The following is a 15,590-nucleotide window of genomic DNA, read 5'->3' as shown; positions in this document are numbered from 1 at the left end:
TTCTCCCACTCCTACTGACTCATCACATATTAACGTACTGATGTGGAAAAAAAAATTCCCTCACAGTACGTACATCAGATTTATAAATTGATAGATTTTAAGGCCAGAAGGGACAGTTATGATCATCTAGTCTGACCTTTTGCATAAAACAGAACTAGATCTGGGTGAAATTTTTTGGATGAAACTTTTTTTTAACTGAAAAATACAGATTTTGGTTTAAAGAAACAGTTGTGAATTTTGTAGTTTCAGCAGATTGCTCCATATTTTGGAAATGTTGAAAAGAAACATTTGATTTGACCCAAAATGAAATTTTTGACCTTTTCAATTTGCTGAAAATTCTGAAAAATTTGGGTTTCAGTTTGACCCAAACCAAATTCTGTTTTCAATCTTTTGAAACCAACAGCAAACCAAACAATCCATTATTTGCACAGCTCTGCATAGAACCTCTGTCAGTAATTTCTGCATCAAGCTGATAAATTTTGTTTGAGCTGTAGCATATCTTTTAGAAAGACATCGAGATGTGATTATATGACTGTTGTGGAGAATCCACTGCATCACTGAATAATTTGCTTCAGTGGTTAATTACATTCCTGTTCAGGAATTTTAGTGTTCAAAATTGTTCCTTATTTCTAGTCTGTCTAGCTTCAGCTTTCAACCACTGTACTGTGTTATGCCTTTTTCTGCTAGATGAAAGAACTGTGTACTATCAAAAATCTCTTCACTATGTAAGTATGTGTAGACTGTGATCAAATCACCTCTTAGCCTTCTCTTGGATAAACTATATAGATTGAGTTTCTTAAGCATCTCACTATAAGGCATGTTTTCCGGATATTGGACACCTTTTGAACCATTTCCAATTTTTCAGTATCCTTTCTGAACTTTGGACTCCTAACCTGGACACATTATTCCATTAATATCTCACAAAAGAGGTGATGCTATCACTCTGCTTCTACCCGACATTTCCCTGCTTATATGTACAAGTGTGGTATTTACCCTCTTAGCTACAATATCGCAATGGGGAGCTCATGTTCAGTTGGTTATCTTCCATTACCCCTAAGTCCTTTTCTGTGTGACTACATTCCAGGATATGGTCTACCAGCTTGTATGACCTGTATATGTTGTTTCTAAATGTATGACCTTGCATTTGACTGTATTAAAATGGATGTTGTTCAAAAGAATCCATCTTACAATGTGATCCAGATAGTCTATATAATTGACTTGTCCCCATCATTATTTACCACTCCACCAACTTTTGTGTCATCTGCAAATTTTAACTGCAATGATTTTATATTTCTTCTTTGAGTGCTTCTTCCTGTGTAGTATGCTTCAGGTTATGCATGTGTCCCAAGCACCAGGACCAGAGAACTTTTTCCTAGCGGAGTCCATTTGGTCCATTTGGCATGATCTCTTTTCATGCTCCGCACCGACAGTATAAAGGGGGCTGCTGAACTTTATTTAGTTCCTTCTTACTGCTCGTGGTCTAAGATGGAGCTTTAGCTTTCCTGTAAATAGTTCTTTAAAAAAGTTACTCTAAGTTATTTTAGTCTAGTTAGTTAGGAAGATTGTTGGGGCATGTTTCCCTAAATTTTGGGACCTCCCCACTTGGGTAGGGAACGATTGCAGTACCAACCCATCCCTAGTTCTTCTATTGGTAGGCAGGGAGAACATGCCAAGAATCCCTGGCTTCAAGAATGGTCAACTTCCCGAAACCTTTCCTGGTAAAAGATGATCACAATACCTGTTTGTACTGCCTGGTGGAAATCCATGCCCTGTCCCTTTGCAGGTCATTCCTGAGAAGGACAAAACAGTCAAACGAGTTTGAAGATTCCTCATGGAGAGGTCCTTGAGCACAGGGACGGATTCTGACCAGGGAGACCCCCCCTCAAAATATGTCAGATTGAAGAAAATGGGAGCATCCCTTATAGTGCTGCTCTGGCTGATTCCGCAGTCCTTCTATTCCACCTCCATGCCTACCCCCCATTGGCACCAGAGACTTAGTAAAGCAAACAGAAAAGGGAGAGACAAGCACTCCCCATAAGGACATGAGGGAAAGTTCCTCATCCAATTCCTCTAACAAGAGGCAAAGGTCTCCATCCTGTACCAAGCCAGAAGATACCACCTGCTCTGGAACAGGACTGTCTGGTTCCAGGAGGGACTGGAATGGGACTTCATCACTTTCTAGTACTGGCACCACCAACAACTGTATCTGCATCAGCACAGCAGCGATGGCCCAAGTTACAGAAATGAAAATTGTTTCCAGCCCACTTCTCAGCACTGGGCAACCTAATCATGCTTCTTGAACCAGAATCATTGATATTTTCTAGATTCTCTAGATTCCCAGCCCTAGTACTAGGACATCGCCCTTCGGTACCCCTCATTGTTCCCATCTTCAAGCCAGGGTATTCTCTTTATATGTACTGATACCCATCACCCTGGGTCCCCACACCAAGGGGGAAGTTCCACACAAAGTACTTGACCATTGAGCAGGGGAACCTCGGAGGTGTACGTTTCCCAAGGAGAAGGAACAGCTACCACAGCCTCCCCAAGAGTCTCCACAAGAGCAGCCAAGAGGAGAAGACCAGCCAGAATGCTGGTGACCTTCTTCTCTTTGGACAAGGCTGGGATTCCAGCTTCCTGTCATATCCAGATGAACCTAAGTCCTTTCAGGACTTCTTTAAAAGGATAGCAGACACGCTACAAATTTCCCTGGAGAAGATCCAGAAACCCCTCACAGACAGCTGGACATCCTGCACAGCTCCAGACCAAGTAAAATGGTGTTCACAATAAATGAAGCCATTGTCAAACTTGTCACTTTGGCAGATGACTGTCACAGTTCCACCAGCATCATAACGGGCAGAAATGAAGTGAAAGGGTCAGAATACTCGATTCTTACCTACCCCCAACTCACTGGTGGTGATGGAGCACAGTAGGCAGAGACAAGCCATATCTACACCTCATGAGGAGGCTAACAGAATAGACCTCTTTGGAGGAAGATGTCAGACTCCTTGATCTCCAGTTTCAAACTGTCGTTCATTGATGACCAAATATGATTTCTGCATGGATAAGGTATTAAAGAGACTGTACCTAAAGTTTATCCCCAAGGTAGTGATTGACTTTCACATCAACTAAAGTATCCACTTACCTGTGTTCTACCTTAAGCCACACACCAGGAGGGAAGAGGTGACATGGAGCTCTCTATATGTTCATAGGCTCTTGCCCTCTGGCTCTACCAAAAGAAGATGAAATCATTCAGAAGGCTCATAAACCTGCAGTAAATCTCCCAAACTACAGTAAATGAGTCTTTTGTTTGTTTGTTTACTCCAATGCAATTGATAACCTCTGGAATGGACCTTCAGTTCACATTAAAATAAGTGAAGTGGACAGTATGCTTAGAAAGTGTCATGTGGTTCAACAGTCTGTGTTGGTGTGTTTTTCAAAAAGTTTTGTTGCCTAAATATAGACGGAAAGAAAAGAATATTTGAAACCTTGTCACCAGTCATCCACAAAGATCCAAAATAGTAGCATTTGCTAGTATAGTGAAAATATTTGCCATGAGGGGTCTATTAATCGTAACTGTGGCTAAAAAGGGCCATGTGACTTGTGAAAATATTTTGCTTGGACAATTGTCCCATAGTTCCTAATACCTGAAATCAACATGGACAAAAAGAATTAGTAGTGGCACTAGGTTTCCTTTCATAAAGAACCCAGCCCAATGTATGTTCTTACAACTTTGCATAGCTTGTAACATTAGAAGTTAGGAGAATTGAAAATAAGAGATGATTTGGAAGTTTTATTTTGTTCTGAAGATTTGATAGGCTGATTAAGATTATTATTTTTCTTGTGTAAATTTTGTTAGGAAACTGTCAACCAGTTTGAATTTAGACATACTAACTGCACTTTTGTTGACAAGTTTGTTTACAGCACAAAAGTTAAATATATCTAAAAATGGCAGCTTGGCACAAAACTATCTATGGAGATTAGATTTGAGGGTTTTTTATATATTTTTCCTCTGCTGCCATTCCCCATCCTCTTCTATGCATCCCTGCTATGTATCAAACTGCTGGTGTTTTATATGTATATTTTTTTAAACAAAAATTCCAGTATAATGGGAGGCTTTAACTTTGGAAATGGGATATTTAATCTCTGCATTGCCCCAAGGACCTTCTATAATGCTATATTTAATGGGTTTAAAAGTTTACAAGTTAAGTATAATGTATTAAAATGACAGACTAGTAGTTGCCTGCTCCTGCCTAAGCTTCTTTTCTCCCATTAGTCACTTTATTTAAGCTTGAAAATCTGTCATAAATCTCATAAAAGTTCCACTGTACTCGCACTTGAACAAGAGACTATTCTTCCCTCCATATGCATGCTAAATCATCATTAGCATTAATGGAAGTTGCATGCTTGGTACAGATAGGAGAAGAGACTTGAGTGGGACTTTACTGTAGTTTCCATTCTTCAAATGTTCGATTGCGCTTTAAATTAGGCAAAACATATCATCATTATCAGACATGAAATCAAGTGGGAGTGTAAGTTGAAGAATGAAGTGGTGGTGTTTAAATTATAAAAACTGAATTTTTTGAAGGCAAAACATGCACGTTAAATCTCCCCTTCCTTGGGGCATGATATTGCTCTAGGATTAGAGTCTTGAGTGATAAACTTCACATGAGGTGACTTATTTACTTAGATAATTGTGGGGTGAAGCTTTAAAAAGTTAATATTAAATAAGCAGAATTTCACTAATATCTCTGAATGTTTTTTTAATGTCACAACTATTGTTTTTATGTGGATTTTAAAAATAGACTTGCTATTTGATAAACATGGTCAATTGGTGATCATTTTGTTCAACTTTATTACAAAGTAATTTTTGCAGCTCATGTATTTTTATCCCCCTATCAATATGAGCGTTTTATTTTTATGTATTTGTAGTATGCCCCCCGCGCACATCTTATGTATGCGGACACTAGCCCTCTGATGTATTATATCTAAGGAAGGAGAGAGAAAGAAAAGCAAGCAAATCATATCAATGATTGTACCTTTCTCCAGGCCTCCTGGTGCATTTTGTATGATTTATTTATACCATAAAATATTTGGCATAGGGATCATGTCATCTCTTGTTTTTTGTGCTTGAGCATGCTGGCATGTAACAAGTGGGGGAGGCGGGGACCCTTACATATTCTATACAAGTAAACATGTTTCAATGATGACAACACACATTTGGAGAACACAGATACATTCTTTGTAAAAGTATCCTACAGGAATCAGAAAACAACTGCTGAATGAGTCATTTATAGGTATATCTAGAGCATCATAAAAATTTACCAAGGGGCCTATTCTCAAATGTATTGCATCCTCATTCTTGGAAATTAAAGGATGTATTAAATTTTTTCAGTGTTAGTTAGGACCCAAGAGCTATTTATTTCCATATTGCCAGGACATAACAGAACTATTTCCCCAAACTCCCATAGTGAAATTCTGGGATGCATAGTTCAAACAAAAAGGGAAAAGAATCCCTGTTCATATGTGAAAATAAATTTATACAGTAAACAAAAGGCTCTTATACATTGACAAATTAAAATTTTTGTAATCTGTCTCTGTTACATTCAAGCATCTGTTCTCCCTTTTTTCCTGCTTGCAACACCAATTAATAATAATGGTTGGGAAGAAGGAGGTATGGTGGTAGCAGGGGAATAGATGCTTAGGTCCTCAGACTGTTGATGCACACAAGATTGAGCATAGGTACTATATTTCTTATGGTTTTGCCATGTTGCATAACAGGGCAATAGGTCCCTCGAGTACAAAAAATATTTTCACTTTATTTCATACTTAATTTAGCACTCATATTTCATTTTGAAATGTTCCCCTCTTGTCTAAATTTCCTTTAAAAACAACAGGTTGGGATCAGTTAGCTTTAAAATCAACATCCCTTTCATCAACCTACCTGTAAATTCTAATATTTTATTAATAAGATGCCAAACTCTGCCATTGGATATGTTTGTCCATTTTACTTGCCATTTCTCTTTAAGAACAAGTAAAATAAATGTGATAGTGTCAGACTAGTTTATCAACATGGGAGTAAAAAGCTTGTCTGAATTGGCACAAATAAACACTGATATTTATAGAGATACATGTATAAAAACTGGATATACAGTAGGCAGCTATGTAAGCCTTACTACAGGGAAGCTACACAAGACTTGAACTGCAAGCTTTCTATTATTTTAGAAAAAAGATGCACCGGCAGAGAATCTTTTCCAGCGTATGTCCAGATTATGCTTCATTCTAGCAATTTTATTCTCTTAACAAAGCACAAATACCATCAATAATTCAATGCTTTTAACATTGATAAAACAAATATTGCTTTGGGTTGTAATCTGAAGCATTACTGATTTTTTTTCTTAAAATAAAAGGAAAAATAAGAGAATTAGAGTTTGGTAAAGCTGGTTCCACTGACTAGAAGTACATTTCAAGAGATCAGAGAATTGTGAAAAAACCAAGAGTTATGACCCATGTAGTTTAAATGTGAGGTACAATAACTCCTCACTTAACGTTGAAGTTATGTTCCTGAAAAATGCGACTTTAAGCGAAACAATGTTAAGCAAATCCAATTTCCCCATAAGAATTAATGTAAATGGTGGGGTTAGGTTCCAGGGAAATTTTTTTCACCAGACAAAAAACTATATATTATATAGATATACACACAGTATACGTTTTAAACAAACAATGTAATACTGTTCACAGCTATGATGATTGTGAAGCTTGGTTGAGTTGGTGAAGTTAGAGGGTGGAAGAGGGAGGGAGATTTCCCAGGGAATGCCTTGCGCTAAATGACGAACTAGCACTCAGCTGTGCTCTCAAGGGTTAACACATTGTTGTTAATGTAGCCTCTCACACAAGGCAGCACGAACACGAGGGAGGGGAGACAGCATAGCAAACAGAGACAGACACACACCTTGTGTGTGGAAGAGAGAGAGAGAGAGAGAGATGCACACTTTAAGTAAGCTGACCCACTCTTAAGTGCATTGTCTTTTTAAGTGGATCAGGAAGTTGAGACAGCGGCTGCTACCCCAAGCTCTGTCTGTCTCTCTCCGTCTGTGTCCCCTCCCTGCACTATATGGAGAAGGGGTAAGCGGGGTGCAGGAGTGGGTGGGGGGGACACCCTGACATTAGCGCCCCCCCCCCCCTTGAACAGCAAGCAGGAGTCTCTGGGAGCAGCTCCAAGGCAGAGGGCAGGAGCAGCACATGGCAGTGGGGGGAGGGACAGCTGAACTGCCAGCAATTGATAGCCTGCTGGGCGGCTGCAGCACAGGGAACTTAGGGGAGCAGGGAGCTGATAGGGGGAGCTGATAGGGGGCTGCCGGACCACGCTGGTTCCAAGCCCCCACCAGCTAGCTGCAACGGGCTGCTCTTCCTGCAAGCAGTGGACAAAGCAGGCGGCTGCCAAACAACGTTAGAAGAGAGAATTGCACATTTTTAAATGAGCATGTTCCCTAATTGATCAGCAATGTAACAACGAAACAACGTTAACCAGGACGACTTTAAGTGAGGAGTCAAGGATCTGTTGCTTTAAGTGATGAGTCACCTGATTAGCCCTAAATCTGCTCTGTGGATAAACTAATATTAAAGTGTTCTCATTAATCCCAGCATTTGCTTCACTATGCTCCTTGTTGAGAACTCCTTGTAGTTATTCACTGAGCCATACAAAATATGTGCAAATGGGTCACACAATCATTACTGATCTAACAGTATGGCTTGCTTAAAATTTGTCTTTTTTCCTCCTCGCCCGATTCTAGGAAGGATTTCTGCGTACATAAAGATGAACCATGTGATACTGTTGGTAAGTAAATAAATGTAAAACATATTTATTTATTTATATATATATTCTTATAAAGTCAGTGTTGTGTAAATATGTAATGTTGAGTGAACGTATCAACATTTGCGGATGAATATTTATGACTAGTTAATGCAAAAACTGTTTAAAATTGCTATGATAAACAGTCTGGATTTGTGCCTGTCATTAACAAAACAATATAACAAAGTGAAAAAAACTTTGACTTTCTAATCTTTTAATTTTAACAGATTCTTCAAACCATTTTTTCTTACTCCCTTGGAAGTTTAAAACTTTCATATTATGTTTCCAGTAAATTTGAATTAAGAACATTAAACTAAAAGGGATGTTTATAGTTTATTTAAAATGTAGCAGGTTTCTTTTTGTTCAGAATATTTATTATAAAAAAGATTATGCCTTAGGTACAATATGTTTTAATAGTGTAGCTTTTTAGAAGCACACAAGAATATGTCAAATAGCGTGTAAGACATGTACTGTTCAGTGTCCTGACCAAGGTCAGATTGTAACAAGTAGAACTTGAACTCAATTGACTCTTTTCCCACATCAGTGAGACAACCATTTTCATCACCAGCTTTGGTAGGAGAAGTCTGTAGTGCATACCATGGAAAAGTACACATTTACTGCAGTAGCTGATGGCACTGTCCATGCTAGTAGGACAGCTCTTCAATACTAGCTCTGGTGGGAGAACTGAGGTGTGCCATGTTGGACATCAACGTTACGTAATGAGACCTAGTTTAAATGGGCAAAGATTCATTATGGTCAGTGGAGTGATATCGTTTTTACCCCAGGTCAGAATTTGGCTCCTAGCACCCACAATGACAGTTCAAGTGTAGTCACAATTGTTCAATATACAGGTAGATTCAACAAAATTAAGACAGCACAGGTGGCTGTTTAACCACTTTGAATTTACAGAAAAGAAAAGTTTTGTAGGATGTGACTTTGCCTGTAAGGCACAGGATTAAGCAGTAGTAGGAACATTTTGCCTGATTCACAGCAGTAGCATTTAAAGACGTTCCTTATGACTTAGATTCTTTGTTATTGACTCTAGTGTTGTTCCTTACTGAGTTTTCATCCCAAAGATATGTGTCTATGTGGTAGAGTTGGATGGGGCACTTCAGTGCTGTAGTGTCTATCTTAGCGGTCAGGGACTGGTAGTGCTCACTATTTCTTCCACTTGTTGGCCACTTAGTTGGGTAAGTTTTTTTTGTATAAGTACGTTTTTTGGAAGTTGTCAAGAGTTGATTCATGATGCTTATTTCTTCTTGCCTTGTGATGGGAAGAACAGTTATTTTCACCTGAAGGAGAAAGTTATCTGACCAGGAAGTTCTTACATTTCTTATATCTACATCCAGGCTGAGGATCTTGGTCCAGAGTACAGGCAGTGGGTCCGGGTCTGGAGACTACCCATGACAAATCTTAGATGGAGGGTTCAGATGGGAAGCTTAATGCTGTTGCATCTGAGGCATAGTTTGCATGGATATTGAAATCTCCCACTATGATGAGCCTTCTGAATTTAATGACCATTTTGCCTGCATTTCTGTCAGGTCAGTTGGAAATCTTTTGGTATCTGGTGATTTGTAAATTAATAGGATGTTTGAAATAGTTTTGTGCCTGGATTTCACGTATAAAGAAGATGCACTCAAAGCATTTTTTTTTTCAATTAAGCTTTACCTTCATTTCAGCGCTGGAGAGAATAGAATGTCTATTTTGTCTCCAGATTTGTTGTCTCTGGGCCTGAGTCTGTGGTCTATAAAGTAGGTCAACAAACAAGCTGAGTTAGTACTGGACCTGCAGGGTCAATAAACCAAATTTCTTGATGCAGACCAAGTGAGGCGATTAATTGGTGATAAATACATGGAAAGTTTAAGGTTTGTTGTCTATTTATGTAGAGTTGATCTATATAAAGATCTTTCTGATTTGGTACTGTAGGAGGTGACTGACTGTACCAGACTGACATTGGCTGATGTTTCTGATGTTTATTTCTTCTTTTATAATTTGTATTGATGGGGGGTGGTCTGCCTGATTGGCAGTACTGGTGAACTAGTGGTTTGCTGAATACCTTGAGTGGCAAGAATGCTCAACTTTCCAGGGGGCTGAGTTAAGCCATATTGTGAAGTGATGGTGACATAGTTTTGCTTTAGAGTAGTTCAAAATGGAATCCTGAGAGATTGGTAATCTTATTGCTGTAGGGAAGGGAAGAAACCAGGAGCCATTGAGCAGCTCAAGCCCTTTGTCCGGTTGTAACAATAGTGCCATTGTGGAGGACTGGTGAGGATAACAGGCAGAAGGAATGAAGCTTTGGGAGAGTCTTTCATTGGGGTCTAGCTCATGGGCAGTGGCTCTTTTGATTCATTTCTGGGTTGGGGCTACATGGAGTATCACAGCCTCAGTTTCAGAATTTGAAAATCAGTAGGGAGGTGAGGTCACAGTTTACTGAATATGTTCTTCAGGTATTTCTGGGGCTGCTGCACTCCTACCGGAGAAAAAAGGGGGAAGGTTAAAAAAATGGAAGCTGTTATCCTCAAGGTACAGAAGACAGGGTTGTCCATCTCCTGTTGTTCCAACTGTTGTCATGTACCAAATGAATTCTTAGTTCCCCAAAGAAGTGGCTCAGAATATGAAGTTTCCTTGTGATCTGAAATACTATTTGTTTTTATAAAATAAATCTATTATTTCCCCCAGGCAGAGTATAGAGTACTGTGAGGCGTAGCATATAGTTAGAAGGACAGCTTTCTTTCTAGCTAAAATCAGTGTTAATCTATTAATTAGCCTTTGGAATGGTGCTGAAGACTAATTATAATTTTATGCCTTTTTATTGGAGGTTGGGACTATTGCCTGTACAGTTTACTACATCTCTGCCTGGCTAGGAGCAAGATCGTTACATCAATGTTATGAGGATTATAGAGCTAGATGTAAATCTTGGGGCAGGTGGGCACCCTTAAGTGCATGAGTGTCTTAATTTAGCATCTTTGATTTTGCTTTTACTAGGTTCTGTAAACCACAAAGCTGATTTTAGGTTTAGATTAGACGGTGAGCAAAAGTTCGATAGAAGGTAAGCAAGAGAAGTTTGATCTTACAATAAATCTTCACATAACATGTTTATAGGCAAAAAGAGATGGTACATTCAGGAATGCTTAACATACTATAAATTACAGCATTTGCCAAAGGAAGTCAATGAAAAATGCTAATGTAATATCAGCTGAACAATTCCCAGCTGTCCAAAGATTACAAAAAATATGGACACATCAAAATACACATTTTTATCTTGTGTGGCAAGGAGAGTGATAAGGCAACTCACTGTGAAACATTAATGTAACCATCCGTGTTATTCACCCTACATGATTCTTACAGGTTATGTTTTTCAGCATGATACCCAATAACAAAATGGAGAACACGCGAAAGGAACCTTGAAGGAGGATTATTAAAGGATGGGTTATATTAACTAATGGGTATTGTCATGTCAGACTCTAATTTTTCCCAGTGATGGGCACTAGACAGATAATTGTTGGATTTAGTGTTTATTCATTAAATGCCATCACTGCTTAAGATGTTATTTTAGGTTTGACGTGAGTACACATTTACCTAGATGAATAAATGCCAGTATTGAGTTATATAATCTAGATTTGAGTGTATTTGTATGGCAAGGAAACCAAAGTTTTAAGAGCCTCCTATCTTGTTTTGCACCAGGTTCTATGTTGAGTGCTGCTTCTTGAAGTATTTTATTCATTGTGTCTTAGAAATATGGATTTTTTTACAGTTTTTGTGTGATAATCTTACAATTTAAAGCTCTGTTTACTAATCCTCTTCCCCCCCAAAAAGTGCGTATGCAAAATCTATTGTCCGTCCTTGAAAGATTTAATTATGCTTTAGATTCAGGAACAAATGGCTATGAAGGCTACTAAATTTCCTGAAATATTTTGCATTTTAGAATATAGATTTTTTTTTTATCTTCTGATTTTCAAATTTTTTTATGAAGGATTGCACTATAGGTATAAGAGCTTGGAAAATTTTGCTGTAGCTAGTAGAGTCTTTGGGCCATGTTTTGATCATACATTGTGCAAATCCATAGTAATTCCAATTACTTCCTTCTTGATTGAGTTCACTTCCCTATAAAATAATAGGGCTAGATCCTTGCATGGTGTAAAACAATTTAGATCCATTTACTTAAGTGTATTGATTTCAATGTTGCCAACTCTCATGATTTTATCATGAGTCTTGTAATATTTGATGTCTTTCATAAAGCCACAGCTGCTGGAATCAAGAGATTGTATGAGAAACTGATCTTTTTAAAAAAAATTGTTTCTAGCACTTATGGTTGCAGAGGAAAGCTCAGAAATCTGATCCAAGTGTATCCTAAAGGCTCAGAAACAAGAAGGCAAATAAAAAGAACCAAACATTTATTATTTAAATCAAATCTCATTATTTTTAAGACAATCTCATGATTTTGGGGGCAAAAGTATGCAAATTGAAAAACTACTTGCATACTATGCTGATGTGTGCTATAGAAAACAGGAGGGAGGCAGAGAGAGAACCCTGTTTTTTTTGTTTTTTTCCCCCCCTAGTTCTTGTCTGTTCTGGTAAGGGTTATTTATAACAATAGTAGGTTCAAAATTTTCAGATGGAAATAATTTTTCGAGTTGTTTGTGTCCTTTTAAAAACAGTATTACCAACTTGTTCTTCTACCAGCTGAAAACTGAATCTACCCCTTGTCCATAGAGGAGCCAGTGGAGGGAGTGGTTCCTTCCCCTTCCTGGCCAGGCTGTTCCTTGCTTCTATGTTGGGCCCTATGAAGGGCCATTTGTCTACTTCCCCTGTCTTGTCCTATTCTTTGCTGGGTCTTGCTGAAGGGCGTGTGTGTGGGAAAATTCCTTCCCCTTTTGCACCAGCACAGCAAGCGCGTGCCTGGGGCGGCAAGCCGCGGGGGGCGGCCTGCCAGTCGCTGTGAGGGCAGCAGGCAGGCGTCTTTCAGCGGCATGCCTGTGGGAGGTCTGCCGGTCCCGCGGCTTCGGCAGCAATTCGGCGGTGGGGACGCTGATGGCGCGGCACTGGTGGACCTCCTGCAGGCATACCGCCGAATCCGCGTTACTAGCTGACCACCTGCAGGCGTACTGCCGAAAGCCGCCTGCCTGCCGTGCTTGGGGTGGCAAAAAACATAGAGCTGCCCCTGTTTGCTACTCAGGTCTTCCTACCAGTCCCAGGGTCTCTTTCATTCTCCTGGGCTTCCTGAAGAGAGAGAGTGGGGGAACAGAGACACCTCTCTAGTCCATAGAGGGGCTTTGGTTACGGGGCACATCTCCCTTTTGCGGTCCACCATTTCTTCTCTTTCCCTGTCCCACAGAGGCTGTTATTGAGTTGTGTAAGCAGGATGAGCTTTTGAAGAAGATTTCTTTTTCTGTCCGCTTCTTGTAGGTGTCTGTTCCTGCAAAAATACATTGTACAACTGATTCTTCATTGAAAAAGAATTGACACAACAAGAATATGCACATCAATATTCATGGGGAAAATACATTTTATGAACAATTAAGTGGATGAAAAAATAATATATGAAAACAACTGTAGTATAGATAGAAATTACACTGAGAAATAATGTTCCTAAATCAAATATTTGTGCATTATTAAATTTAAATAATAGTCCATGTCTTAGATTTTGGAATTATCTAGAGGGGAGCTAATTTTCAACTCATACTTCTGGATTTTTTGTTAGAGGGATCCAAATGAAGGTTAAAATCATTAAACAAAACTCCTAAAGAGGTAATTTAAAATTATTGTACCTTATACAGAGATTTAATTAACAAATCTATTTGCTATTTCTAAGGAAAACTATTCTGTACTCAAAAAGTAAGTCCTGTAAATTTGGAGGAAATCACTGGTCCAGGGGAACTGCAGGAGTGATTGTGCACAAGTAGATACATGTACCATTCGCAGGTTGTTGTTTTATGAATGCCATTCTTCCATTTTATAGTAAATTATCAGTTGCATTCCCTGGAGGCAATATTTTTTCTAAGTCTGCACTGAAGATTGAACTTTTCAAACATTAGTTGCTATGCACCTGAATCTCATTATTGTACTATGCACTGTGTTGCCTGATTTTTCAGGCTATATTGCCTCTGATACCACCTCAGAAGTCCACAGGTGTACAACACATGTGCTACATAAAATCTTGCATTTGCAGTCACTGTTTCTAGAAGATTGATGGCAGCTAGAAAAATGTCCTTGTGACACTGATTGCTGTAAAGTGGAAAACAAAAGCTAGTATTTCCAGTTTTAGTTTACTCAAATCTTTTTTGGCTTGTTTTGCAGACTATTTAACTGAAGTGTATCAGAAAAGGATAAACGCTTTTCTTGGTATCTATAGACTGGCCTCCAGTTTATCCATTATGTTCAAACGGAGTCATTTTATAGGTGAATTTTGCTTGAGATGGACTGAACTTAAAACTTGGTCATTTCAGCAATAAGTATCTTTGCAGCAGATGGAGATACTTTTTATTATCTTGAAGTCAACCTAGCTATGTAGCACTATAGAAACAAGCTTACAAAACTGGTACCATTTGCTTGTAATCTCCCAGCCCCATTTGAATTTACCAAGTAATAAGAAGTCTCAGAATGGCAAATGAAGCTTTCCTGATTCTTTAAGAAAGACAGTTTCCCCAATGATTTATGGATCTCAGAGGAGTGTATGTGCAGAGTTCTCCTGAAGAGGAGGTAACACTGCTCTACAGCCAAAATGCTTCTGAAATAAATGTAGTCAAACTTTACTAATTCTGGGTCACTGAGAATGAAAATGATGCTTAAAATTGTTGATTGGCTCTAGTTTTCAAGATATGCTATTGGGTCAGTATATACGACCCTTGACTTGGGAATGGCGGAGGATAAGTGAGTTATAAAGGGAAGGGATCTCAATTTAAACCAGAAATGACTAAAATACATCTTTGACTGGATCTATGAATAAATCTATGACTGGGTTTGGACAGTACTTGCTTTTTAGGCAAAACAATGAATGATGCAATCTGAAGCTGGTATTGCGTCATACATGATATGAATTGCATCATGTTATTCCTAGAAGTCATGGATGATGCAATCCTAACGAAGCTTACATCACTCAGCTGAACAAATTGCCCTATATCAGCTCTAGAAATCATACAGTGTCGTGCTCTCTTATTTGTCAGTGTTTGATTTTGCAAAGGGACATATTTCTGTTTAGCCAAAGTGAGCAGAGATGCCTCGTACTTGTGTGAACAGTGCAGATAACTTCTGCTATGTTTGTGGTGAAGTGACTTTTGCATCACAAAAGCGCAGTATAACCACTATGGTTAAGAAAGCCTATCACCTTTATTTTGGCTGCAAAACTGGAGATCAGGACAAGAGGTGGGCCCCACACATATGCTGCAACACTTGTGCAACAAATCTTCGCCAGTGGTTGAACAGGAAAAGGAAATCTATGCCTTTTGCAGTGCCAGTGATTTGGAGAGAGCCAACAGATCATACCAGCAATTGTTACTTCTGCATGGTGCCTCCAGTTGGGAAAGGTGTGTCAAAGAAGAAAAAGTGGACTGTGCATTATCCAAACATTCCATCAGCTATACGCCCAGTACCCCCCGGAGAAGGACTGCCGGTTCCTGATGCACCAGAATCATTCTCACTTGAGTCAGATGAGGAAGAGGATGAAACTTCTGGTCCTGAACCATCAATGTCACAGGACCCACATTTTCTCCCATCCTCCTCCTCTGAACCACACCTCATAACA

General features: G+C 39.0%; 1 protein-coding gene across 1 annotated transcript in view; it reads left to right on the top strand.

The window, feature by feature from the left end:
• The window catches only part of ADAMTS19 (ADAM metallopeptidase with thrombospondin type 1 motif 19), a 271,112-nt gene that overhangs the window by 84,699 nt on the left and 170,823 nt on the right, over positions 1-15,590 (top strand). Inside the window, exon 7 of the mRNA XM_026652365.2 lies at positions 7,791-7,834. Coding sequence (XP_026508150.1) covers positions 7,791-7,834 — 44 coding nt within the window. The remainder of the gene's footprint in view (positions 1-7,790; positions 7,835-15,590) is intronic.

This window comes from Terrapene carolina, unplaced genomic scaffold, assembly GCF_002925995.2.
Source record: "Terrapene carolina triunguis isolate 2854851 unplaced genomic scaffold, T_m_triunguis-2.0 Scaffold113, whole genome shotgun sequence".
NCBI classification, from domain to species: Eukaryota; Metazoa; Chordata; order Testudines; family Emydidae; genus Terrapene; species Terrapene triunguis.
Note: the sequence above shows the minus strand (reverse complement) of the source record. Positions and strands in the feature narration are given on the sequence as shown.